The 26,065-nt window shown below is 37.5% G+C and overlaps 1 protein-coding gene across 1 annotated transcript; it reads right to left on the bottom strand.

The window, feature by feature from the left end:
* Window positions 1-17,052: 17,052 nt before the first annotated feature.
* LOC139515215 (putative uncharacterized protein DDB_G0282499) lies at window positions 17,053-20,472 on the bottom strand. The gene has a single exon (XM_071304780.1). It carries the CDS (start codon window positions 20,470-20,472, stop codon window positions 17,053-17,055), a length of 3,420 nt encoding a protein of 1,139 aa, XP_071160881.1.
* Window positions 20,473-26,065: the final 5,593 nt, after the last annotated feature.

Raw genomic sequence — 26,065 nt, 5'->3', positions numbered from 1 at the left:
TTGTGCAAAAATGGAAACGAAGTTAAAGGCAATACGTGTTGGCAACAGAGCATCAGCGACGAAGCTTTGGATCAAATTCGAGGAGCTAAAGGAGAATCCTGAAAACGACAAAATGGAGGAATTCAAGGCCATATAGTATGCCGTAACCCATAAAAAGAAGATTATTCATGATTTAAACGAGAAGATGAATGAAGTCCTACACGAGGATCACATTGAAAAAGAAATTACAGAATCGGATGAGTATATGTTTAATTTAGACAGTAAACTAAGGCAAATACGAAAACTTAAGCAAACAGTCAAATCCTCCAACAATACTTCTAATTTAAAAGAAAAGTTAACAATGAACGCTAACTCTGAAAACTATATACCTACACCAAACGCTATTATTACAAACACATCGGCCGTTTACACACTAAACACTAGAGAACGAATTTCATCAAAGGAAAATCCTACCGGAAATCAATCACGCAACTTTACTGGTCCGCCGCCGCCTAACGAAAGAACGAAAGCAGGAATTTGCGCTGCCGCACGCCAATTATGAGACAGCCGTTTGTTTGCTTAGAGAGAGATTTTGAAACCCACACAAAACTTTTAATGCTTACATGAAATCACCCATGAGCTTACCCGCACCGACAAATGATGCATTTAGCTTGAGTTCTTACGGAGACAAACTTGAATCATATGTGCGAGGATTAGAGTCACTTTGTAAAACACCTGAGATGTATGGTTCGCTTTTGGTACCTGTAGTTTTAGACAAGTTACCAATTGACATAAGAAAATCTTTTGCAAGAGAACACGGGAGATATACTTTGATATTGAAAGATCTACGAAAATCAATAACTAAAGAGCTTGAAATATTTGAAGCTGGCGAAGGAGTTATGGATTCAGACATATTGTACGCCACTGCATTTTTATGGGTACGCAATCACATTCATACAAGAGCAAATTCACAGACACACGTAAGAAGGTAAATACCCCTACATGTATGTTTTGTTTAGGTGGGCACTATGCGACAGAGTGCCCTAAAATAACAGACGCAAACATAAGAAATCAAATTGTAAAACAGAAACAGTTATGCTTTAACTGTTAAGGGTTACACCAAGTGGCCGCATGCCAGACTACTAAACGATGCAAAAAGTGTAACGGAATGCATCATACTTTCATATGTAAAGGAAAAGAGGTAATTCCAGGTATGACACCGCAGTCTACAATACAACAGTCAGCAATCAACGTAGTTGAAACACCAAACGAGACTAGAGTAATTTATTCTTCACAACAGAGTCACGACATTCTCCTCAAAACAGCAACTGCACCAGTTGTAAATAACGACCAAGAAGTAGAATGTAACATCTTATTTGACGAGGGAGCACAGCGTTCTTTTTTAACTCAGAAATTAACTGAAAAAGTAAGCATTCATCCGTCCGTGTAAGGAGATTAATCCCAGAAGGTTCGCAACTAAGACACTGCAACAATACAGTGACAGACCGACCTAGGAGAAAAAGTCCATATCGATACACTCATTGTTCCAGAGATTGCAGTTCCGATTCAAAACAAGATTTCACAGACTACAAGGAACTTGCCATATTTGAGAGGACTTAAACGTAAGTACAGAACGTTTCGAAATTGACTTAGTCATAGAAGCCGACTACTACTGGTAAATTATCGAGGACAGAGTTATAAGAGGAAAAGGATCCCCCGCTGTATAGTCGAAGATCGCATATTTGTTATCAGGACCAATCAATAGAAACACCAACCATCCGTCAACACCTACAGCTCTGGTAAACGTCATTGAAGACCAGACACAGCTATTTACAACGAAAATGAAAGTCCACGGCAAAGTTGCTAGGGAAACATGACCATCCAGATGATATACCTTCATTTACGACCGTTGCCAAAAGAAGACCAGAAGACACATCGCAATGGCTCGTACAAAGTAGATCGCACATGAAACCATTTGAGGAAAATTTCCAAGGAATAAACTTGCTACCTAGACCGTCCGAACGAACACACCCTCAACTGGTAAAGTTAAGAAGCCAAATAGATACAGAAAAGGAACTTGCAACGCAGAAAGAAAATTACCGCTTAGTGAAGCTACCGTATGTGGCAGAAGAAATATACATGAATGGACTATGAGATAAACTTTAGTTGTGATCAGTTAAGGTTAAGGAACTAGATTGTTTAATTTGAGATGGACATTAATTAAAAATTTCTTTTACCTAAATTGTAAACTTACATTTTCATATAATTTTTCGTTACATATTTCAGTTTTCTCGGCCCCCAGAATGTCGAAAAATACGCAAAGTACAAACATTATGCTATGGTAACGTTGTACCTGTATCGCTATAGTGAGTGACGTTATTGTATTATTCATTACCTATCATGACAATCAAACTTAAATAGAAAACACAACACATTTATTGAGATTCTTCAACAATCATAAATTCGGAACTCCGAAGAATATCTTTACGGCAAAGTATATTTTTTCTGAGATCCAGGCCCGTCCGACCACCATAGAGGTTCAAAGTTACCCATTTACGTATTTTCCATATCAACCACACATTTAGTACTCTTCGGCATATCCCTACGGCAAAGTTCCGAACCGGACCTAGCTCATTTTAAAGGTATTGATCTAAGCTATTCCCCACTTAAATTATTTTCTGGGATCCGGGCCCGTCTGGCCACCACAGAGGTTCAAAGTTGCCCATTTACGTTTTTTTTCATATTAACCACACATTCGGTACTCTTCGGCATATCCCTCCGGCAAAGTTCCGAACCAGACCTAGCTCATTTCAAAGGTGTTGACCCAGGCTATTCCCCACTTAAATATTTTTCTGAGATTCGGGCCCGTCTGACCACCACAAAGGTTCAAAGTTGCTCATTTATGTATTTTCCATGTCAACCACACATTCGGTACTCTTCGGCACATCTCTACGGCAAAGTTCCGAACCGAACCTAGCTCATTTTAAAGGTATTGATCCAAGCTATTCCCCACTTAAATATTTTTCTGGGATCCGGGCCCGTCTGGCCACCACAAAGGTTCAAAGTTGCCTATTTATGTTTTTTTTCATATTAACCACACATTCAGTACTCTTCGGCATATCCCTACGGCAAAATTCAGAACCGGACCTAGCACATTTTAAAGGTATTGATCCAAGCTATTCCCCACTTAAATTATTTTCTGGGATCCGGGCCCGTCTGGCCACCACAGAGGTTCAAAGTTGCCGATTTACGTTTTTTTTCATATTAACCACACATTCGGTACTCTTCGGCATATCCCTCCGGCAAAGTTCCGAACCAGACCTAGCTCATTTCAAAGGTGTTGACCCAGGCTATTCCCCACTTAAATATTTTTCTGAGATCCGGGCCCGTCTGACCACCACAAAGGTTCAAAGTTGCTCATTTATGTATTTTCCATGTCAACCACCCATTCGGTACTCTTCGGCACATCTCTACGGCAAAGTTCCGAACCGGACCTAGCTCATTTTAAAGGTATTGATCCAAGCTATTCCCCACTTAAATATTTTTCTGGGATCCGGGCCCGTCTGGCCACCACAAAGGTTCAAAGTTGCCCATTTATGTATTTTCCATATCAACCACACATTCGGTACTCTTCGGCATATATCCCTACGGCAAAATTCCGAACCGGACCTAGCTCATTTTAAAGGTATTGATCCAAGCTATTCCCCACTTAAATTATTTTCTGGGATCCAGGCCCGTCTGGCCACCACAGAGGTTCAAAGTTGCCCATTTACGTTTTTTTTTCAAATTAACCACACATTCGGTACTCTTCGGCATATCCCTACGGCAAAGTTCCGAACCGGACCTAGCTCATTTCAAAGGTGTTGACCCAAGCTATTCCCCACTTAAATATTTTTCTGGGATCCGGGCCCGTCTGACCACCACAGAGGTTCAAAGTTGCCCATTTATGTATTTTCCATGTCAACCACACATTCGGTACTCTTCGGCACATCCCTACGGCAAAGTTCCGAACTGGACCTAGCTCATTTTAAAGGTATTGATCCAAGATATTCCCCACTTAAATATTTTTCTGGGATCCGGGCCCGTCTGGCCACCACAGAGGTTCAAAGTTGCCCATTTACGTTTTTTTTCATATCAACCACACATTCGGTACTCTTCGGCATATCCCTACGGCAAAGTTCCGAACCGGACCTAGCTCATTTCAAAGGTGTTGACCCAAGCTATTCCCCACTTAAATATTTTTCTGGGATCCGGGCCCGTCTAGCCACCACAAAGGTTCAAAGTTGCCCATTTATGTATTTTCCATATCAACCACACATTCGATACTCTTCGGCATATCCCTACGGCAAAGTTCCGAACCGGACCTAGCTCATTTCAAAGGTGTTGACCCAGGCTATTCCCCACTTAAATATTTTTCTGGGATCCGGGCCCGTCTGACCACTACAGAGGTTCAAAGTTGCCCATTTATGTATTTTTCATATCACTCACACATTCGGTACTCTTCGGCACATCCCTACGGCAAAGTTCCGAACCGGACCTAGTTCATTTTAAAGGTATTGATCCAAGCTATTCCCCACTTAAATTATTTTCTGGGATCCGGGCCCGTCTGGCCACCACAGAGGTTCAAAGTTGCCCATTTACGTTTTTTTCATATCAACCACACATACGGTACTCTTCGGCATATCCCTACGGCAAAGTTCCGAACCAGACCTAGCTCATTTTAAAGGTATTGATCCAAGCTATTCCCCACTTAAATATTTTTCTGGGATCCGGGCCCGTCTGGCCACCACAAAGGTTCAAAGTTGCCCATTTATGTATTTTCCATATCAACCACACATTCGATACTCTTCGGCATATCCCTACGGCAAAGTTCCGAACCGGACCTAGCTCATTTCAAAGGTGTTGACCCAGGCTATTCCCCACTTAAATATTTTTCTGAGATCCGGGCCCGTCTGACCACCACAAAGGTTCAAAGTTGCCCATTTATGTATTTTCCATATCAACCACACATTCGGTACTCTTCGGCATATCCCTACGGCAAAGTTCCGAACCGGACCTAGCTCATTTTAAAGGTATTGATCCAAGCTATTCCCCACTTAAATATATTTCTGGGATCCGGGCCCGTCTGGCCACCACAAAGGTTCAAAGTTGCCCATTTAAGTATTTTCCATATCAACCACACATTCGGTACTCTTCGGCATATCCCTACGGCAAAGTTCCGAACTGGACCTAGCTCATTTCAAAGGTGTTGACCCAGGCTATTCCCCACTTAAATATTTTTCTGGGATCCGGGCCCGTCTGGCCACCACAAAGGTTCAAAGTTGCCCATTTAAGTATTTTCCATATCAACCACACATTCGATACTCTTCGGCATATCCCTACGGCAAAGTTCCGAACCGGACCTAGCTCATTTTAAAGGTATTGATCTAAGCTATTCCCCACTTAAATTATTTTCTGGGATCCGGGCCCGTCTGGCCACAACAGAGGTTCAAAGTTGCCCATTTACGTTTTTTTTCATATTAACCACACATTCGGTACTCTTCGGCATATCCCTACGGCAAAGTTCCGAACCAGACCTAGCTCATTTCAAAGGTGTTGACCCAGGCTATTCCCCACTTAAATATTTTTCTGGGATCCGGGCCCGTCTGGCCACCACAGAGGTTCAAAGTTGCCCATTTACGTATTTTCCATATCAACCACACATTCGGTACTCCTCGACATATCCCTACGGCAAAGTTCCGAACCGGACCTAGCTCATTTTAAAGGTATTGATCCAAGCTATTCCCCACTTAAATATTTTTCTGGGATCCGGGCCCGTCTGGCCACCACAAAGGTTCAAAGTTGCCCATTTATGTATTTTCCATATCAACCACACATTCGGTACTCTTCGGCATATCCCTACGGCAAAGTTCCGAACCGGACCTAGCTCATTTTAAAGGTATTGATCCAAGCTATTCCCCACTTAAATATTTTTCTGGGATCCGGGCCCGTCTGGCCACCACAAAGGTTCAAAGTTGCCCATTTAAGTATTTTCCATATCAACCACACATTCGGTACTCTTCGGCATATCCCTACGGCAAAGTTCCGAACCGGACCTAGCTCATTTCAAAGGTGTTGACCCAGGCTATTCCCCACTTAAATATTTTTCTGGGATCCGGGCCCGTCTGACCACCACAAAGGTTCAAAGTTGCCCATTTATGTATTTTCCATGTCAACCACACATTCGGTACCTTTCGGCACATCCCTACGGCAAAGTTCCGAACTGGACCTAGCTCATTTTAAGGGTATTGATCCAAGCTATTCCCCACTTAAATATTTTTCTGGGATCCGGGCCCGTCTGGCCACCACAAAGGTTCAAAGTTGCCCATTTATGTATTTTCCATATCAACCACACATTCGGTACTCTTCGGCATATCCCTACGGCAAAGTTCCGAACCGGACCTAGCTCATTTTAAAGGTATTGATCCAAGCTATTCCCCACTTAAATTATTTTCTGGGATCCGAGCCGGTCTGGCCACCACAGAGGTTCAAAGTTGCCCATTTACGTTTTTTTTCATATTAACCACACATTCGGTACTCTTCGGCATATCCCTACGGCAAAGTTCCGAACCGGACCTAGCTCATTTCAAAGGTGTTGACCCAGGCTATTCCCCACTTAAATATTTTTCTGGGATCCGGGCCCGTCTGACCACTACAGAGGTTCAAAGTTGCCCATTTATGTATTTTCCATATCACTCACACATTCGGTACTCTTCGGCACATCCCTACGGCAAAGTTCCGAACCGGACCTAGTTCATTTTAAAGGTATTGATCCAAGCTATTCCCCACTTAAATTATTTTCTGGGATCCGGGCCCGTCTGGCCACCACAGAGGTTCAAAGTTGCCCATTTACGTTTTTTTCATATCAACCACACATACGGTACTCTTCGGCATATCCCTGCGGCAAAGTTCCGAACCGGACCTAGCTCATTTTAAAGGTATTGATCCAAGCTATTCCCCACTTAAATATTTTTCTGGGATCCGGGCCCGTCTGGCCACCACAAAGGTTCAAAGTTGCCCATTTATGTATTTTCCATATCAACCACACATTCGGTACTCTTCGGCATATCCCTACGGCCAAGTTCCGAACCGGACCTAGCTCATTTTAAAGGTACTGATCCAAGCTATTCCCAACTTAAATATTTTTCTGGGATCCGGGCCCGTCTGGCCACCACAGAGGTTCAAAATTGCCCATTTACGTTTTTTTCCATATCAACCACACATTCGGTACTCTTTGGCATATATCCCTACGGCAAAGTTCCGAACCGGACCTAGCTCATTTCAAAGGTGTTGACCCAGGCTATTCCCCACTTAAATATTTTTCTGGGATCCGGGCCCGTCTGACCACTACAGAGGTTCAAAGTTGCCCATTTATGTATTTTCCATATCACTCACACATTTGGTACTCTTCGGCACATCCCTACGGCAAAGTGCCGAACCGGACCTAGTTCATTTTAAAGGTATTTATCCAAGCTATTCCCCACTTAAATTATTTTCTGGGATCCGAGCCCGTCTGGCCACCACAGAGGTTCAAAGTTGCCCATTTACGTTTTTTTTTCATATTAACCACACATTCGGTACTCTTCGGCATATCCTTACGGCAAAGTTCCGAACCGGACCTAGCTCATTTCAAAGGTGTTGACCCAGGCTATTCCCCACTTAAATATTTTTCTGGGATCCGGGCCCGTCTAGCCACCACAAAGGTTCAAAGTTGCCCATTTATGTATTTTCCATATCAACCACACATTCGGTACCTTTCGGCACATCCCTACGGCAAAGTTCCGAACTGGACCTAGCTCATTTTAAAGGTATTGATCCAAGCTATTCCCCACTTAAATATTTTTCTGGGATCCGGGCCCGTCTGGCCACCACAAAGGTTCAAAGTTGCCCATTTATGTATTTTCCATATCAACCACACATTCGGTACTCTTCGGCATATCCCTACGGCAAAGTTCCGAACCGGACCTGGCTCATTTTAAAGGTATTGATCCAAGCTATTCCCCACTTAAATATTTTTCTGGGATCCGGGCCCGTCTGGCCACCACAGAGGTTCAAAATTGCCCATTTACGTTTTTTTTCATATTAACCACACATTCGGTACTCTTCGGCATATCCCTACGGCAAAGTTCCGAACCAGACCTATCTCATTTTAAAGGTGTTGACCCAGGCTATTCCCCACTTAAATATTTTTCTGGGATCCGGGCCCGTCTGACCACCACAGAGGTTCAAAGTTGCCCATTTATGTATTTTCCATGTCAACCACACATTCGGTACTCTTCGGCACATCCCTACGGCAAAGTTCCGAACTGGACCTAGCTCATTTTAAAGGTATTGATCCAAGCTATTCCCCACTTAAATATTTTTCTGGGATCCGGGCCCGTCTGGCCACCACAGAGGTTCAAAATTGCCCATTTACGTTTTTTTTCATATTAACCACACATTCGGTACTCTTCGGCATATCCCTACGGCAAAGTTCCGAACCAGACCTATCTCATTTCAAAGGTGTTGACCCAGGCTATTCCCCACTTAAATATTTTTCTGAGATCCGGGCCCGTCTGACCACCACAAAGGTTCAAAGTTGCCCATTTATGTATTTTCCATGTCAACCACACATTCGGTACCTTTCGGCACATCCCTACGGCAAAGTTCCGAACTGGACCTAGCTCATTTTAAAGGTATTGATCCAAGCTATTCCCCACTTAAATATTTTTCTGGGATCCGGGCCCGTCTGGCCACCACAGAGGTTCAAAATTGCCCATTTACGTTTTTTTTCATATCAACCACACATTCGGTACTCTTTGGCATATATCCCTACGGCAAAGTTCCGAACCGGACCTAGCTCATTTCAAAGGTGTTGACCCAGGCTATTCCCCACTTAAATATTTTTCTGGGATCCGGGCCCGTCTGACCACTACAGAGGTTCAAAGTTGCCCATTTATGTATTTTCCATATCACTCACACATTCGGTACTCTTCGGCACATCCCTACGGCAAAGTTCCGAACCGGACCTAGTTCATTTTAAAGGTATTGATCCAAGCTATTCCCCACTTAAATTATTTTCTGGGATCCGGCCCCGTCTGGCCACCACAGAGGTTCAAAATTGCCCATTTACGTTTTTTTTCATATCAACCACACATTCGGTACTCTTTGGCATATATCCCTACGGCAAAGTTCCGAACCGGACCTAGCTCATTTCAAAGGTGTTGACCCAGGCTATTCCCCACTTAAATATTTTTCTGGGATCCGGGCCCGTCTGACCACTACAGAGGTTCAAAGTTGCCCATTTATGTATTTTCCATATCACTCACACATTCGGTACTCTTCGGCACATCCCTACGGCAAAGTTCCGAACCGGACCTAGTTCATTTTAAAGGTATTGATCCACGCTATTCCCCACTTAAATTATTTTCTGGGATCCGGGCCCGTCTGGCCACCACAGAGGTTCAAAGTTGCCCATTTACGTTTTTTTCATATCAACCACACATACGGTACTCTTCGGCATATCCCTGCGGCAAAGTTCCGAACCGGACCTAGCTCATTTTAAAGGTATTGATCCAAGCTATTCCCCACTTAAATATTTTTCTGGGATCCGGGCCCGTCTGGCCACCACAAAGGTTCAAAGTTGCCCATTTATGTATTTTCCATATCAACCACACATTCGGTACTCTTCGGCATATCCCTACGGCCAAGTTCCGAACCGGACCTAGCTCATTTTAAAGGTACTGATCCAAGCTATTCCCCACTTAAATATTTTTCTGGGATCCGGGCCCGTCTGGCCACCACAAAGGTTCAAAGTTGCCGATTTATGTATTTTCCATATCAACCACACATTCGATACTCTTCGGCATATCCCTACGGCAAAGTTTCGAACCGGACCTAGCTCATTTTAAAGGTATTGATCTAAGCTATTCCCCACTTAAATTATTTTCTGGGATCCGGGCCCGTCTGGCCACCACAGAGGTTCAAAGTTGCCCATTTACGTTTTTTTTCATATTAACCACACATTCGGTACTCTTCGGCATATCCCTACGGCAAAGTTCCGAACCGGACCTAGCTCATTTTAAAGGTATTGATCCAAGCTATTCCCCACTTAAATATTTTTCTGGGATCCGGGCCCGTCTGGCCACCACAAAGGTTCAAAGTTGCCCATTTAAGTATTTTCCATATCAACCACACATTCGGTACTCTTCGGCATATCCCTACGGCAAAGTTCCGAACTGGACCTAGCTCATTTCAAAGGTGTTGACCCAAGCTATTCCCCACTTAAATATTTTTCTGGGATCCGGGCCCGTCTAGCCACCACAAAGGTTCAAAGTTGCCCATTTATGTATTTTCCATATCAACCACACATTCGATACTCTTCGGCATATCCCTACGGCAAAGTTCCGAACCGGACCTAGCTCATTTTAAAGGTATTGATCTAAGCTATTCCCCACTTAAATTATTTTCTGGGATCCGGGCCCGTCTGGCCACCACAGAGGTTCAAAGTTGCCCATTTACGTTTTTTTTCATATTAACCACACATTCGGTACTCTTCGGCATATCCCTACGGCAAAGTTCCGAACCAGACCTAGCTCATTTCAAAGGTGTTGACCCAGGCTATTCCCCACTTAAATATTTTTCTGAGATCCGGGCCCGTCTGACCACCACAAAGGTTCAAAGTTGCCCATTTATGTATTTTTCATGTCAACCACACATTCGGTACCTTTCGGCACATCCCTACGGCAAAGTTCCGAACTGGACCTAGCTCATTTTAAAGGTATTGATCCAAGCTATTCCCCACTTAAATATTTTTCTGGGATCCGGGCCCGTCTGGCCACCACAAAGGTTCAAAGTTGCCCATTTATGTATTTTCCATATCAACCACACATTCGGTACTCTTCGGCATATCCCTACGGCAAAGTTCCGAACCGGACCTAGCTCATTTTTAAAGGTATTGATCCAAGCTATTCCCCACTTAAATTATTTTCTGGGATCCGAGCCCGTCTGGCCACCACAGAGGTTCAAAGTTGCCCATTTACGTTTTTTTTTCATATTAACCACACATTCGGTACTCTTTGGCATATCCTTACGGCAAAGTTCCGAACCGGACCTAGCTCATTTCAAAGGTGTTGACCCAGGCTATTCCCCACTTAAATATTTTTCTGGGATCCGGGCCCGTCTGACCACCACAGAGGTTCAAAGTTGCCCATTTATGTATTTTCCATGTCAACCACACATTCGGTACTGTTCGGCACATCCCTACGGCAAAGTTCCGAACTGGACCTAGCTCATTTTAAAGGTATTGATCCAAGCTATTCCCCACTTAAATATTTTTCTGGGATCCGGGCCCGTCTGGCCACCACAGAGGTTCAAAATTGCCCATTTACGTTTTTTTTCATATCAACCACACATTCGGTACTCTTTGGCATATATCCCTACGGCAAAGTTCCGAACCGGACCTAGCTCATTTTAAAGGTATTGATCCAAGCTATTCCCCACTTAAATATTTTTCTGGGATCCGGGCCCGTCTGGCCACCACAAAGGTTCAAAGTTGCCCATTTATGTATTTTCCATATCAACCACACATTCGGTACTCTTCGGCATATCCCTACGGCCAAGTTCCGAACCGGACCTAGCTCATTTTAAAGGTACTGATCCAAGCTATTCCCCACTTAAATATTTTTCTGGGATCCGGGCCCGTCTGGCCACCACAAAGGTTCAAAGTTGCCCATTTATGTATTTTCCATATCAACCACACATTCGATACTCTTCGGCATATCCCTACGGCAAAGTTCCGAACCGGACCTAGCTCATTTTAAAGGTATTGATCTAAGCTATTCCCCACTTAAATTATTTTCTGGGATCCGGGCCCGTCTGGCCACCACAGAGGTTCAAAGTTGCCCATTTACGTTTTTTTTCATATTAACCACACATTCGGTACTCTTCGGCATATCCCTACGGCAAAGTTCCGAACCGGACCTAGCTCATTTTAAAGGTATTGATCCAAGCTATTCCCCACTTAAATATTTTTCTGGGATCCGGGCCCGTCTGGCCACCACAAAGGTTCAAAGTTGCCCATTTAAGTATTTTCCATATCAACCACACATTCGGTACTCTTCGGCATATCCCTACGGCAAAGTTCCGAACCGGACCTAGCTCATTTCAAAGGTGTTGACCCAAGCTATTCCCCACTTAAATATTTTTCTGGGATCCGGGCCCGTCTAGCCACCACAAAGGTTCAAAGTTGCCCATTTATGTATTTTCCATATCAACCACACATTCGATACTCTTCGGCATATCCCTACGGCAAAGTTCCGAACCGGACCTAGCTCATTTTAAAGGTATTGATCTAAGCTATTCCCCACTTAAATTATTTTCTGGGATCCGGGCCCGTCTGGCCACCACAGAGGTTCAAAGTTGCCCATTTACGTTTTTTTTCATATTAACCACACATTCGGTACTCTTCGGCATATCCCTACGGCAAAGTTCCGAACCAGACCTAGCTCATTTCAAAGGTGTTGACCCAGGCTATTCCCCACTTAAATATTTTTTTGAGATCCGGGCCCGTCTGACCACCACAAAGGTTCAAAGTTGCCCATTTATGTATTTTTCATGTCAACCACACATTCGGTACCTTTCGGCACATCCCTACGGCAAAGTTCCGAACTGGACCTAGCTCATTTTAAAGGTATTGATCCAAGCTATTCCCCACTTAAATATTTTTCTGGGATCCGGGCCCGTCTGGCCACCACAAAGGTTCAAAGTTGCCCATTTATGTATTTTCCATATCAACCACACATTCGGTACTCTTCGGCATATCCCTACGGCAAAGTTCCGAACCGGACCTAGCTCATTTTAAAGGTATTGATCTAAGCTATTCCCCACTTAAATTATTTTCTGGGATCCGGGCCCGTCTGGCCACCACAGAGGTTCAAAGTTGCCCATTTACGTTTTTTTTTTTATATTAACCACACATTCGGTACTCTTCGGCATATCCCTACGGCAAAGTTCCGAACCGAACCTAGCTCATTTCAAAGGTATTGATCCAAGCTATTCCCCACTTAAATTATTTTCTGGGATCCGGGCCCGTCTGGCCACCACAGAGGTTCAAAGTTGCCCATTTACGTTTTTTTTTTATATTAACCACACATTCGATACTCTTCGGCATATCCCTACGGCAAAGTTCCGAACCGAACCTAGCTCATTTCAAAGGTGTTGACCCAGGCTATTCCCCACTAAAATATTTTTCTGGGATCCGGGCCCGTCTGACCACCACAGAGGTTCAAAGTTGCCCATTTATGTATTTTCAATACCCATAACACAAGATCCTTTTAGTCACGTTTATATCTACCCAATTTTATATACTACAGAGTCCATAATATCGTTGAATTTTGGGATATTGAAACACCAGGGTCTCACCGTCATCTGAGCGGTCGTCCGTAGGTTTTCACTATATATTTATTCTTTTTTTTGGCTTTCCATAGATATTTCTATTTATAGTTCTGAATGTTTTTAGAGTGGCCGGCTTTAGTTTTAGTTTGATATATTATATATTAAATTAAATCTTTGATGAATCTTTGATGTCGTTTTATTGATAAAAATCTATATTACATAAAGACAAATATAGGCAATGTATATAAGGGTTGAAGGGGTCATTAAACTATTTGCGGCGTAATTTTTCACTCCTGTTAACTATGAAAATTATACTTTTTAATGATTTTGAACTAAATTTTAATATTGAACCGACTGCTAGCAACCGGTTGGATATTGAACATCGAATATCGAATAACAAACCGGCAGCTAACTTCACATACATATTTAAAACGTAATGAAATGCTTTTAAAATCAGTACCGCGAAATTGTCGAAATCCGCTGTTAAATGATATTTAACTAAGATTTTGCGAATTTTGGAACGTTTGAGTCTCATGCAGTTTTTTGGTTTTTAGACATATCTTCAAAATTGGCTGCTATCTTGATTGGCCGATAAAAGTGGCTGCCAGCTTGAGTCTGGTATTTCGGATAAGAGTATTAAATGGGCGTTATTTAATTTGATTACATGTATAGTAGGAAAATATATCATTTATTTCAGATCAGGGTACTGAATTGTATTACATTATTATTGAACATTGTATTTAATTGTAATATACTAATATAAAATTTAAGAAAAAAATACTTATCTATATGAAACCCTGTTCTTATAGATACTAACTATTTCAGGGTACCTTACAGTTAAAGCTGTAGCGGTAAGGTCATTGTTAACAGCTTTAGTGCAATAAATTTATATTCAAGTGTAAAAAAAAAAAAAAAGAATTTTTGCAAACACATCAGGGAATATTATTTTCACATGAAGAAAAAATATACTACCGGTATTTCTTCCTTATGGAATAAAGATAATGGAATATTGTTTTTTAAAGAGGCCCAGCTATTATAACCTAATTTAAAAAAAAACTGCAAGACGATCTTGATTAACAATGACAACAGCTGTTGAAAGGTACAAGGGGCTGTCTAAAACTTACAGTGAGGCGAGATGTTCTTGCTACGTGTTGAAGGCCTCATTGTGACTTTAAAAATCAAAGCAGGAATTACAAATTACAGCGTTTTTTTGCTTTTTGTTCGATTTTTACTGAGCATGTACTTATTTTGTGCCATATGTAGATACAAAGTATCCTTTATTTTTCTAATGACATATGAGCTATACGTTGACAACTTTAGGTACGTTTTGCAGCTTGATATTTCAATGAAACTTATAGATACCTGTAAAAATAAGGTGATAGTAGTTTATCGCTGTTCAAATCTCGTAAATTGATTGGGAAGAGACAAATCAAGGTGAAAAACTAAAACTGTGAACGATTTAACTCCAAAATGGAGCATTACCGGGTGCATCAACAGGGTACGAGTATCCAGCTGGGCATTCATAACTTGCCATGCGAATTATCGCTCAGTTAAAATGACTCACCTGGAATAGGACACCATAGGTAAAACTACTGATCAAACGACTTTACTGGTATATGAAGATGTATTAGACCGCAAAACCAAATCACTAGTGACTTGAGACATCGACATATGGTATCGGTCAGTCATTATCCGTAATGTTGACCGTAAAACTTTTGAAGCGCCCATTGCAGCTGTTTTAGTCATAAATCTTTTCGGGCGATTTAAGTGTAAGAAACACACCCCTGTTAATGAAGTCCATATAATGCAAACATGCACAGGTGTAACGTAGTAAATGAGATATGTGAACGCCATACAAAGGAACAGGGAGTATGCGATTCCTGAGAAATGGGAAGTTGACAATTTTAATTACGGCATTTAACTTATCATTATAAAATTTGCCTAAACGTTTATGTACAGTATAGAAATAAGGAGATGTGGTATGTTTGCCAACTATCTATCAGAGTTCAAATGAAGTATATGTAAAAACAAATATAGGCAAGTGTTCGGCCTCCGATGTTTGCCCAAGATTACAAAATTTAGCAGAACAAAATTAGATATAGTCATATTAATAAATTAACTGGTTTTTTTTAAATAGTATTTACCCTAAGAATATATTTCAATAGCTTCATTTACAATTCTTTTTTTTGGAATTGTGGGTCCTAAATGCTCTTCCACTTTAGAATTTATTTTACCTTTTATACTCATTGATTCGTGCGTAATTTATGAGTCTTTGGTAGACGAAACTTGCAAATTTTTACATTTCCTTTTGTAATCGTTTGTTTTTTGTATATCAAAATTGCTATCATATAAGAATGAAAAACAATACTTTATAATTTCCATGCATCAAAAAGATGAATATCTAAATACTAAGGATGTAAGAACTAAACAATTGCAGATGTATTTATGAGAATAAAAAGAAGAAAAAAAAACGTAGTCATATCCATGTAAAGCTTTTTATCACTTATCATTTAATGGAACATTAACTACAAGATATAAAAACTAATAAAACATGACTTAATTTGTTCCATCATTAATAAAAGTGAAATAGTAATTCGGTTTTAGCATTCAGTTTTGTTCGATTTTGTAAAAAAAATAAAACAAGAAACATCGATGATGAATTATACTCTTGCAGGTTAATAATTCGACATATTTGAATCCGTATGCATGTGACCGTCGATCTAACCTCGTAGCTAGAGTTGGATTATGCATGTATCACGCGTGTTCAGTTATCAAAAGTAAAAGAATCTTAACATTGAAAGTGAAATAAACGTAAACCATTTGATAAACGATCCACAAAAAATCATTTGTATACATGTTAAAAGGATTATTAACGTACATGTTTAACCAATCGTATGAAATCAAACAGACCTAGAAAAGTCCATTTGCACGAGTTCGCTATCTTTTGATATCAATATTTATTTTGATATCAGGTTATATGATCGTCGGCATGGTTTATTTTATATATTTTATTTATTTGAGTACTAGTATCTTACAAATCAATAATGAGATTTTGAGTAAAATTGCTGAACATGAATTAGACAGCTAAAGTTCCTTTAACAGATTCATGCGACACTGAGCTTCCATGAATCAAACGTTTTATGTTTTTCTTTTATTGTTTTGTACATTTATAAAACACATGTTATGCTTACCCGTAAAAGATAAGTACAAACAATTTACCATTAATAACAATAACACCATTCATACCATACAATATTAAATTGTAACCAATAATAATATATGATCACAATCTTAAAATACACTTATTGTCCTATAAAACATGAAGGAGGTGAAAAACACACTGCATAAATAATTGCGAAACAAACATTAAAATCTCATTCACATGCATAGCCACAGTACGTTATGATTTCTTGATATTTTAAGTAGATAATTATTCCTATTTAAAATCTTCCACTTCCGGGTCATGGGTACATATTATTTAAACGAAGAATTTTAATAAACAGCTATCGGTATGCCGTTGGTTCGGAGATAATATACCACACCGAAGTCGATCGTTAATTATCATTTTTTGCAAGTGATAGTTATTAATTAAGTACATTCACCATTAAGAATGTTCATAATATTTATCATGTAATTAAAAAAAACTACTTCTGAAATGTTTCATACAAATCCTCTTGCTACAGGATTTCTTACATTATGAGTTGGAAACGATCTAAAATTTCGATTAGGATTACGAAATTGAACCCGTCGTCCTGGTCGGCCCACTGAATTCGATATGACATTATTTCGTCTCAACTGTTGAGTACGTGTTCGTGTATTAGAGTTAACATTGCTTCTTAATCTAGAAGTTCTTTGTGGAATCGTTTGTTTTGCATGTCTTTGGAAATTATTAACTCTATTTACCGATGTTTGCACAGGTCCCTGTGCCCGCATAACACTCATTGCTTGTTGCATTCTCCTTAATTGTAACGGTGAGAGACTACCTTGAGAAGCAGTTTTCGGCCCCACTCTTCTTTTTCTTTCTCGATTAATTGATAAAGTAGATACAGAGTTTTGATTCATTTGTTTCTTTTGAGGAATGATAGAAACTTCATGCTGACGGATATTCCTGTTTCTCATTAACTTCTTCTTTCTGTGAAGTCCCAAATTTTTACGAACAACAACGTTGGCATGCGGGTGGACTATTTGTGTTCTTTTTGTAGGAACTCGAGGTTTAACCAAACGTATGAAGTTAAGATTGGAACGAATGGCTATGTTGTTATTAGGTAAATTTGATGATGTTGATGATGTACTATCTGCGACGACAGTAAAATCCTTTATCGCTTTAGCGCTGTTTGCATTGTTTGTACGCGAACGCACGTGATCTGGCAAACTGGTCAAAATCTTACTGTTCTGATTTTGGAATTGTGTCTGAGTATATACTGTTTTTGGCTCAGATGATTCCCGTGCCTCATTTACAATTTTGATCACATTGTTTTTTATATCTTTAGAGTCTTTTTCAATGTTTATTCCATTTTGATTTTGTATGTCATTGTTTTTTATGGTACGATCTGCTTTGCCTTTGTCGATATTACTTGTAACACTTCTTACCAAATAAGGTAATATAGTCGGTATTTTAAATTGATGATGTATATTTTGTTTACTTTCGTTTCTTTCTCTTTCATCATCGGGGATATCAAGCCTGATCCGGGACTGGTTTGTTATAGCAACAAGTTTGGAACCTATTCCACTTCCGTCTTTGTCTACAGCTGCATGATTAATTTTCGTTTCGGGTACATATGTACGTTTGCGTTTACTCCATGCTTGTTGCAATTTTTTGTGCAGTTTACTTAAACTAGCTGGCAAACCATGACTAAAACCACCAACATTAATTTTTAAACCCCCGAACTGTGGTAAGATGGTCAGATTTTTCTTTGGAATAGTTGTATCATGGGAACTCTTTGTGTCTTGTTTTTTCCAATGAGAATTTTCTAAATCAAATTGAGATGATGGTTGTGAAATGTGTGAGTGTCGGTCCTCCGAATGTTTCGTCCTTTGTTCGAAAGTAATCGGTGGAAAATTCCATAAGTTATTTTTTGTTTTGGCGTGTGAACCTATACTTGATGATAAAAACTCTTCGAGAGAGGCTAAATTGTTGACATTTATGTCGTAATGCGCCGTATTATCTCGATTTGAGATCTTTTTAACTTTAGTTTCTTTTTTTTTAGGTTTTGAATTCATAATTGTGTCTGACAAATGATTTACATTTGTTGGTTCATTTGTAATTTTCCCTCTTATTTTCTTTGATGCGCCAAAAGCCGAAGGGTTATCTTTAAACTTTACAATTCCTTGCTCATTATTCTTAAATTGTCTCAAACGTTGGTAATCATTTGGGGACTTGGCAAGACTTTCTATAGAAGCTGGGCGATTTGCAGTCAGGTTTCTATTATATATCTGGACAGCTGTATTACCAAGTTCCTTACCAAAAATAGTTTGTTGATCTGAACGAATTTTCTCTTTGTTTCGGCTGGCGTCTTTTGAAGAGTTAAGCAGCCAATCGGTAAACATATCAATAAAATCTGGTGCTCCAAGTGGATATTTCCACTGGTATTGGGTTTTACGATTTGAAAAGGTAGAATATGTATTCCAAACTTGTCCTGGTCTTTTATGTTTTCCTTTTACGATCAGACGATTTTGTTCCTTAACAGAATTTCTGTCCTGCTTCATTATATTGTGTTGGTTTTCTTTATCAGTTTTGAAACGTTTCTCATCATAAGTTTTGTTATTTTGTTCTGATTTTGCTTCTGCTGTTTTATCTTGGCCTGAATTTACTTTTTTGATAATCTTTGCTTTAGGATATATCCATAACCAATTATCAACGTTAGAAGTTCCTGATTTATTTTTATCATAACTTTCTTTTGGAAGTTTTTCATTCGTTTTATAATATTTAGAGGTTGTGACATCTAAGTTTTGTTTTGATTTCGGTTTTATTATTTTGGCAATCAACGAATTGTCATCTGGTTCAGATCTTGTTATGAAGGATTTGTAAGATAAATCAACCGAGGATAACTTCAGTGATTGGCTTTTAGGTGTTATATTTCTACTTTGGTATGGGCTCTTTTGTTTTTCTGTTCCAGCATTTGTTTCAAATCTTTTCTTATTTATATTAAATCTTGAAAACGCTGGATTTGTCACATCTGCAAGTTTCACAACCCTATTATCAACTGAAGTTGTTGTTTCACCCTTTTCTATAATTGTTTTCTCCGCATTTGAATTTGAAGATGAAAAAAAATTCTTCGTTTGAACTTTTTCTGCGTGTAAATTTGCAAGCTTCTCTCTGTTTAATGATAGCTTATCAATATTGTTATTATGTTTCCTCCTCATTTTCTCATTATACTTTTGTTCTATAGCTTTAACTGTGCTAGTATTGATTTTAACTTTACCATCACCTTGTACAATATTCTTGTCCTTTTTATTTGAATTAGATTTTATCAAAATATTGTTTAAGTTTCCTGTTTTTGCAATATCGTTCCCTAGATCATCTTCAACCTTTACGGCTGTTTTGTCAGACTCGAAATTATACTCTTTTGCCTCTACAATTTGATCGATATTCTTATCTGTGTTTAAACCTCCGGTAATTATAAGAGGCGCTTTTTCTAACTCGTTGGTATTACTTGTTGAGACTGGAAGGCTCTTTGAAACACCTTTGCCTACTGATGGAAGGTCAATTTTATGATGTGGTAATGTGTTTTTTGTATTATATGTAAGGTAATTTCCAGATTCATCAACGTTTGAATTTATTGAATTAGAACTACTCTTTCCTAAATCGCCATTTTCAGGATTAAGAAATCCATAATTGACCACTGTTAGTTCATGATCTATATACTGATTTATAGACTGTTGGTTATAATTTCCTAATTCTTTGCCATCAGAAGGTTGGAATTGACTCGTCACATATTTGTCATATGTAGTTTTATCAATTTCTGATTCTTTAAACAGTGACGGATTTTGAGAGCTAGCTTCTTGTTTCTTTGAACTCGGAACAAAGTTTTCTCTTGACGATGAATCAGATGAGTCCTCGTCCGAGTCCCCGGTACTCATTCCTGATAAAGCGAAGAGAATAACTATAATCCGTGTTCTCAACCTAAAAGAATAAGGAATTCAATATATTACACCAATTAATATTTTGTTTGATCCGAGCATCACTTATGCGTCTTATTTGGACGAAAAAAGAGAATCTGGCGTACATGTACAACATGTTAAGCCTGGCATGCATGATGAGTTTAATTGATACTTTTTCAATTGTGTCATAGTTTATTTGTTAATTGTGATTGTTGACCCATATATTTACCGTCTTGGTGTCTATTCTTTAGCTAAATTTAGTTATATTATCATTTATGAATAATATTTAATACCGTTTAGAATGAGTAATGCCATTAGTTTTCAAGATCCTTAATTAAAAACAAATATAACTTTCAAATATAATCAATTACGTTATGCAATGTCCATTAAAATCATTTCACTTATTGTTTCCGTTTCTCTTAAATATCACTGCACATCAAGGACAACAAGCTAACATGAAAGCAATCAGATTTTTCTCATTAATTATTAACATATTGTATGAAACTTATTTAATTCATTCCTGCAGTAAATGACATATGCTCAACATCAAATTATACAATATCATATTCTTTATTTCACTAAAAGAGATTCTAGCTATTCCATTCATGTAAAACATGCATTTTAGGCAAAATTTAAAACTGGCTTTGTGTCCATATTCTGAAAATTGCAAAAAAAAAAATATTATCAGAAGAAAACTTTAATTCGCTAAAATATATATGTTTTTTTTTCATAGAAGTAGAAAAAAATTAACCTCACAGTTATAAAGATTAAAAAAAGTAAGGTAGTTTAACTAGTTAAGCAAATAAATAAACAAGATAAACTTTAAATAAAATGAATTTGGTGCTAAAAAAAAGTGTGGTTTCGTTCAAACAGAATTACTCAATTTCTGATATTGTAATTTGAGATTGCAACAACCTTTTAATTGCAAACTTCGCAAATTATTTAACGTATCAATTATTGTAAATAATTCAATGTACACGTTTACGTTCAGCAATAAGCTACGATGGCAACATTGAAACTATAGTCAACTTATATACAAAATTTAGTTATTGTGTAAAGAATTAAAAAAAAAAAACCAATGCGCGCATAGATCGAGTTTTTATTTACCCGTTTCCATTTTCTCTAGGTTGAAATTAAATGCGATACCAAACGATCTCAGTAAGATATTTTAGTTGTTTTATTGCTGCTTGTGGCCCACCAGCTTCAATGATACTATATACATGTATATCTAGTGTTCAGTATTCCTGTGTTTGCCCGGTTACAGTAATGCATTTCATTTGTTGATTTCTAGATGATAACATTATGTAATTGAGCTCAAACAACATTTTTAACTAAAAAACTACTCATGCTTTCAAAAGTTTTATAATTTGTCTTAAAAAAAGTGCAGCGACGAACGAAACTAATGAAACATTTGCACTGTGAAAATGCCTTTTTTTTTTTAATGCAAAAACAATGTAAATCTGGGGTAGAAAATGAATTGTATATTTTTTCAGATTTTATAATGAAATATTATTTCGCTATCTAATACGTAAATTGTAAAAATATGGACAAAATTAATGAAAAATTAAAGTAAAATAAATTTTAATTTAAAAACTCACATGATGATTACAAGGAAGCCATCTCCATATGTTCCACACGTTCTAATCTGGTATATTCTTCAATAATGTCATAATAATATAAAACTTTACCTGGTTGTTGATAGATTGATAAATGAAGGTTGTATATTTATCTATTATTTAAAATATTTGAATTATAATTGTATTTCGATCATTAAATATTATGTCAAGATTTGTTTTGTGATGAATCCATCAATATGACACGTATCCTCCAAGTCACGCCCATTTGTGGCATACATGTAAATGAATGCACTATTTTTTCCCGTCAAGTTGCGTAAACTATTTATATGATGTGGTATAGCATATAATTTAAAAACTTTTCTACCAATATATTTTACTTTAACATAATAAAGTACATGCTGAGATGATTGGCTTACAAGAAAAATTAATTAGACTTCAAGCGATCATAAATCATAGTTAAACCATACCGAATTTGCTTCTGTGGTTCATTTTGGTTTAAAGCTTTGTGTTTTTACTGGCATAGTAACAGATGTATGTATATATATAAGTGGTACCATGTTTCTGTTTTAAAGTAGATTCTACGAGTTCCATCGGTAAAATTAGATTGAACTGAATTCCTATTTATTTGAACGTAAATTGAGAATTCAAAGAAAAGAGAGAATTGGTATTGCATAATATTTTCTTTTAAATAATTTGGTTGTCGCTTTCTTTTGTTAACGATTGCATTTATTAAGGCTCGTCTTATTGGCAAATTTGGATAAATAATGTTGTGTGCGTCTTTGTTTGGTTGGTTGTGTATCTAGAAGTATGGTAATGCATAGGGGTTTTCTTTATTTCTAGTTGTTCTTTGCTCACAAATATCCTTCACTTTGGCCGTCGCTATTGCGCTGTTAATGAATTTCAGCTGGATAATTTCTTGATTAGGAATACCTGTCGTAGTTCTGTTAAACTAATATATCAAAAAGATGGATCCAATAATATACATAGTAGATAATATTTCACAAATTTTTACAAATTGGGGTTACGCTAGTGCCCATAACAGTTCAGGATATTTATCTGTATATAGCATATCGTAATTGAACAAAAAAATGCTATGTATAATGAGTCAATTAATTATTTTTTTCTTTGTTGATTTATTTTTTAGAAATTCATGGTGTTATTTATTATTGATTTATATAGTGATCCATACAGATATGAAGCCAAAATTTAATTACTTCTTTTCCATTTGGCCTTTTAAACATTTTTTTATTCGAGCGTCACTGGTGAGTCTTTTGTAAACAAAACGCGCGTCTAGCGTAATTGTAAAATGTTAGTCCTGTTAACTATGATGAGTTTATTTCTATATTCATGCGTATATTTATATATGAATTAAGTGCGTAGAATGATAATGTAATTATGGTATCTTTACGTACAAAATCTGGCAATTGATTTAACATTCCTTGGTAATCTCTTCGCCCAAATACAAAATGTCAATCCTGGTATCTATGATGAGTTTAATTACGAAGCTTTGTCTTTGTCTCAAATACGAATTTAATGACATGTATATATGAAATGACTCATACAGCCGAAAGACCAATTACATGTCCTAAAAGTTTGGTTATTCAGCTCTTCAATAACTGTTTGTGTTCTTATATATCATATATCACTGGCTTTTAAATACTCGGCTTTGAGCGTTCTCAATGAAGGTAAATCCGGAAAAGATCTTCATCATTCACAAATGTTGCTTTCTTTTTTAATACTTATTATTATAATTTACATCCATAAGTAATGCGACGATGTCCTTCACTGTGGCTTTGTCATTTTCCAATATATTTAGAATTGTCTATTTCTAGGTTTCATTTTCTTGATGTGGGAATTCAAAAATAGATTTGCATATATTAAAAGTTTTTAACTTCTTATACCCTCTCATAAAAAAGTAAATTGAAAATTCCATAGAATTAAACTAAGAAGAAAACAAATAATCAGTCAAATAAACAATCAAATCAGCAACAATATAGAGGAAATAAAAATGTCTAAAAATAAAACATTTAAATAAAAAAAAAAACCAACATCCAAAACGGTGTATAAAAATTTACATTGAATTGCGAATATTTTTAAAACCAACAGCCGACAGCAGTGCAAGCTAAATCTCTCTCATTACAGTCAGACTTTTATCTTTTTTTATGTGAGAGTTGGTTTTGTCAAGGCAAAACTTGAAAACACAAAGTACGTCTTGAAAGAGATGCGACATGATACCACTATCCACGAAGAACCAAATTATGGGATGTTAACAACTATCAAAGGTAATCTCATGGCCTTCAACAATTAAAAAAAGACTTTATTGTAAGATTTAAAGAAAGACATTAAGTTTTGCCCGTGACTACTCCGTAGTTAGCTGCAATTCAGTTACATTGTTTCTATTTTCTCTTTTCAAAAAATGAAAACAATATGTTATTTAAATTTCATGCGTCCGAAGCACTTTTCTGGATTAATCTTCATCAGGAACGTCCAAAGCAAAATATTTGAAAGCCATTCATTAAAAGTCAGGTACACATATCATAATCGAATGCATACCTGAATTGAACGAAAGATTTTCAACTTTACCGATTTCAGACCACAGTGACAATGCACAATTCCCTTAATTTTGGTTTGGTATTTCTAATGTCAAGTTTAAACATGTTAAAGAATCAATGCTCTTTATAACAATAGTAGTAAAACCACATATCTACTAATTGGTTGTATTAAATAACCCTATATTCGATAATTGTGTCAATCTATTTATATGGAATTTTTGACAAATCATTTTCAACTTGTTACACAATTCGTGTTTTAAAGGTTTAATAGGCGAATTTGTTGCACAAATCGTGTTTGAAGCTTTAATATGTCAATTTACAATTTAATGATCAAAACGTTGCATGTAACAGACATTTGATATTTCATATTTAAAAAGAAATGAACATGTTTCAAACATTTGAATGGCGTAAGTTTTTTCTTAAAATAAAGCATACGGAGACAAATATTTTTGAACAACATTTTTTTTATATTCTTCAGATTGCTGGTTACAATTTTACTTCAATTTAAGTTCAAGTTCAGTATTTTTGTGATTTTACTTTTCACTGTTCAAGCTTCAAGTATATATTCAATTACGCATTTTATTTTGCCTGTTTAACTTTGTTTGTTTCGAGCGTCACCGATGAATCTTTTGTAGACGACACGCGCGTCTGGTGCAAATAAAAAAATTCGATTCTGGTATGTATGATGAGTTTATTTATTATACAAAAAAAATTAAACTGTAAAAAACAGTTAAAAGCATAGCATCCATGATCTGATAATTTGTATCCAGATACTAAATGTTTTGAATATATCTTGTTATGAAAACAAATATTTTGCTAGAAGATAATGTTCTTAAAAGAAACAAAAAACCAAGGGAACACACCAACTATAAGAGGAAAACAACGAAACAACAGAAACATTGAAGTGTACTAAACGGCAATGCAAGATACATAAAACAATTTGTTAGATAACAACTGCCCTACTTCTGACTTACATTCGTAATAAATGTAAAAACTGTACAGAGGACTTAGTTATGTATATTGACATACCCTGGCTAAAAAGTTTTCTTATTATTATTATAACAAGAAATTGATTTCATATGACTTTAAATAGATTTTTATTGTGGGGGTTCTAACGAATTGTTGTCTTCGAATACGTTTGATCCAACATCTCCTCTGCTCAAACAGTTAAAGAAATGATGGACCGGGTTCGTAAGTTGATTACTTAATACCAAGTGGTGAATTTTTCATGCATATATTGCGCGAAAATAAGAAATAGATAAGTAAGATCCACGAGACTAATGGGTAAATTTAAAAACAAGGGCGTATTTAATAGGAGTGCGTAACTTCTACAAGTACATTTCGAATCTCTGAACAGAAAAGGTGTTATGGTCTTGAGAGCACAACAGCCTGACATTGTCAAAATTTGTAAAATTGATTCTATGAGACAGCTATAAATTCAGA

Source organism: Mytilus edulis, chromosome 3, assembly GCF_963676685.1.
Source record: "Mytilus edulis chromosome 3, xbMytEdul2.2, whole genome shotgun sequence".
Lineage (NCBI taxonomy): Eukaryota > Metazoa > Mollusca > Bivalvia > Mytilida > Mytilidae > Mytilus > Mytilus edulis.
Note: the sequence above shows the minus strand (reverse complement) of the source record. Positions and strands in the feature narration are given on the sequence as shown.

Bases quoted from the DNA above. Each gene is read 5' to 3' on its own strand.
- LOC139515215 (XM_071304780.1), bottom strand. From the start codon at position 20,472: ATGAGTACCGGGGACTCGGACGAGGACTCATCTGATTCATCGTCAAGA.